This window comes from Nematolebias whitei, chromosome 1 (assembly GCF_014905685.2).
Source record: "Nematolebias whitei isolate Nwh7 chromosome 1, NemWhi1, whole genome shotgun sequence".
NCBI classification, from domain to species: domain Eukaryota; kingdom Metazoa; phylum Chordata; class Actinopteri; order Cyprinodontiformes; family Rivulidae; genus Nematolebias; species Nematolebias whitei.
The window spans coordinates 38,343,506-38,345,728 of record NC_056498.1 but is presented as its reverse complement, the minus strand read 5'-3'; the positions used below and the strand labels follow the sequence as shown (position 1 = coordinate 38,345,728).

At 42.2% G+C, this 2,223-nt stretch overlaps 1 protein-coding gene across 1 annotated transcript in view; it reads right to left on the bottom strand.

The window, feature by feature from the left end:
- The window catches only part of LOC119411160 (histone H3.3A-like), a 73,253-nt gene extending 71,319 nt beyond the window's left edge, over positions 1–1,934 (bottom strand). Inside the window, exon 1 of the mRNA XM_037678124.1 lies at positions 1,896–1,934. Coding sequence (XP_037534052.1) covers positions 1,896–1,934 — 39 coding nt within the window. The remainder of the gene's footprint in view (positions 1–1,895) is intronic.
- Positions 1,935–2,223: the final 289 nt, after the last annotated feature.

The window sequence follows — 2,223 nt, the reverse complement described above, 5'->3', positions numbered from 1 at the left end:
GGCAGACAGGAAGCAGAGAAGCAATTTTGAGCATTAATATTCATTTTAATCAGGGACTAGAAAGAGACTAGTCCGTATAGACGAGCTTTAGCTGCTGGTATAACGTACAATTTGTGTTTTAGAGGCCTTGATTGAATAATTGATCATTGATCATTAACGTGACACTGATTAAAGGCTAAGGAATCCTCTGTGCGTTTATCAAGATGGTTGCCATGCCTACAGCAGCACACGGCCGGCGGTGTGAGGCGGAGAATCGACTCCGAGGTGCGTGTGTGGCCCTGCCCAGGTGCAGCTGAACAGATTGCGGTCAGCGTTGGGCTTTGTGTGTCTGCTGAACCACAGCGACAAGGAAGCAGGAACAGCGAAAAGGTGGGGGGGAACCATGAAAGGTGGAGATTCATGGGGTTTATCGGAGATAAAAACAACACGCTAAGGCGGACAGCAAAATACTGTATGTTAGCAGGACAAAAACACACCAGGAGTCAAATGTTGGAATATGTGCAACATCCGTTGACTCACGATTAGCAATAAACACAGAAACATTTTAAACACTTTAATTCTACAGTTTTACCCAAAACTGATACAGAAATTCCATTTAAGATGAACGTACAAAAAAAAAATACAAACGCAACACTTCTGTTTCTGCTCCCATTCTTCGATGATCGTCTCTGTAAACACAAAAAGGCCTTTTCCTCTCAAATATTGTTCAAAGATCTGTTAGTGAGCGCTTCTTGAGATGATCCATCCACATCGCAGGCGTGGCAGATCAAGATGCTGACTAGACAGCATGATTATTGCACATCTGTGTCTTAGGCTGACCACAATAAAAGGCCACTCTAAAATGTGCAGTTTTATCACACAGCATAATGACACAGATGTTGCCAGTATTGAGGGAGTGTCCAGTTGGCTGCTGACTGCAGGAAAGTCCATGTTCAGAGAATTTGGCAATACATCCAACTAGGGCTGGGCGATATGGCCTAAAACTAATATCACAATATATTAAACAGTTCACCTCGATAAAGATAAATGGACGATAACTGCAACCCCCGAAAATAATGTAATAGGCCGGCATAAATAATTCACAGCCAGTTATATTGATGGCATAATTCCCTTTTTATTGCCACTTTAATGAACTTTAAAACTAGAGCTTCTGCAAATAAATGAAGAAAATGTACACTTTTAGTTGTTAATAGTTTTGGAACAAATAAGCACAACTGAACAAATATAGAAGAATAAAATAACTTTCCTGCAAAGACAAAGTATAAAAAATACAATCTCTTATAAATGAAATGGTCACATTTGAGTTGTCATGTATTCCCTTGTAAATAAAACTAAATAATGAAAAATAAATTTCACATTTGCCATTTGGAAAGGTAAACAATGAGTTGTGCCAATATGATGTCATGTGCAAAGGCCTACCTCTCTGTAAAGATCTCTTAATAACAGTTAAAGGCTAACGCATTATTGTTTTTAAATTAGCTGCTCCTCTTCCTCCTGGACCAGCTCTGCCGCTGCTGCTGCCACTTCAACATTTGAAATTTCCTCCAGTTTCTCAACCGCACCGACTCTTTCACTTCTTGTTACAGACGGGATGGGGCGGAGTCACGTGACTACAGACTGCACGTAGCGCAGCGTCTTAAAGGGACATGAGCATAGCTTACCTATGCAAATTCAAAATCAATTCAAATTCATATATACTTTATTAATCCCAAAGGGAAATTAATTGCTGTTGTAGCTCATCTTGGTTTCATTAGAGTTGTTCTAGATGCTGATGTCTTTGGGCAGGAAGGATCTCTTGTAGCAGTCCACAGCGGATCCGAAGAAACTGGCTACAGATGTCAATCTGTCCACCCAGACCCAGCAGACCTTTCGGTCCTCTTGGGCAAAAGGACTGCCTGAATGTCGGGCAGAACTTCTCCCTGAGCGATGGCCATTTCTCCCAGCAGCCTGCCAAGCCCCTTATTGCCACAGACTTAACTGCAGGTGCAGGGAGATGATCATGGTCCTCCCGCTGTCACAATCTGCATTTCCCGCTACCTCCAAGATCTCTGCAGTCAGGAACTCAAGCACTGCCTCCTGGTAGATGGGAATGCATCCACAGCACCTCCTTTTCAACTCATTTGGGATTTAGGACTGTAGTTGAGATTTGAGCTTTTGAGATGTTAATCAGCTGCTCCCAGTTGTAGAAAACCACCCTGTTGTCATGGTTACGCATCATAACAA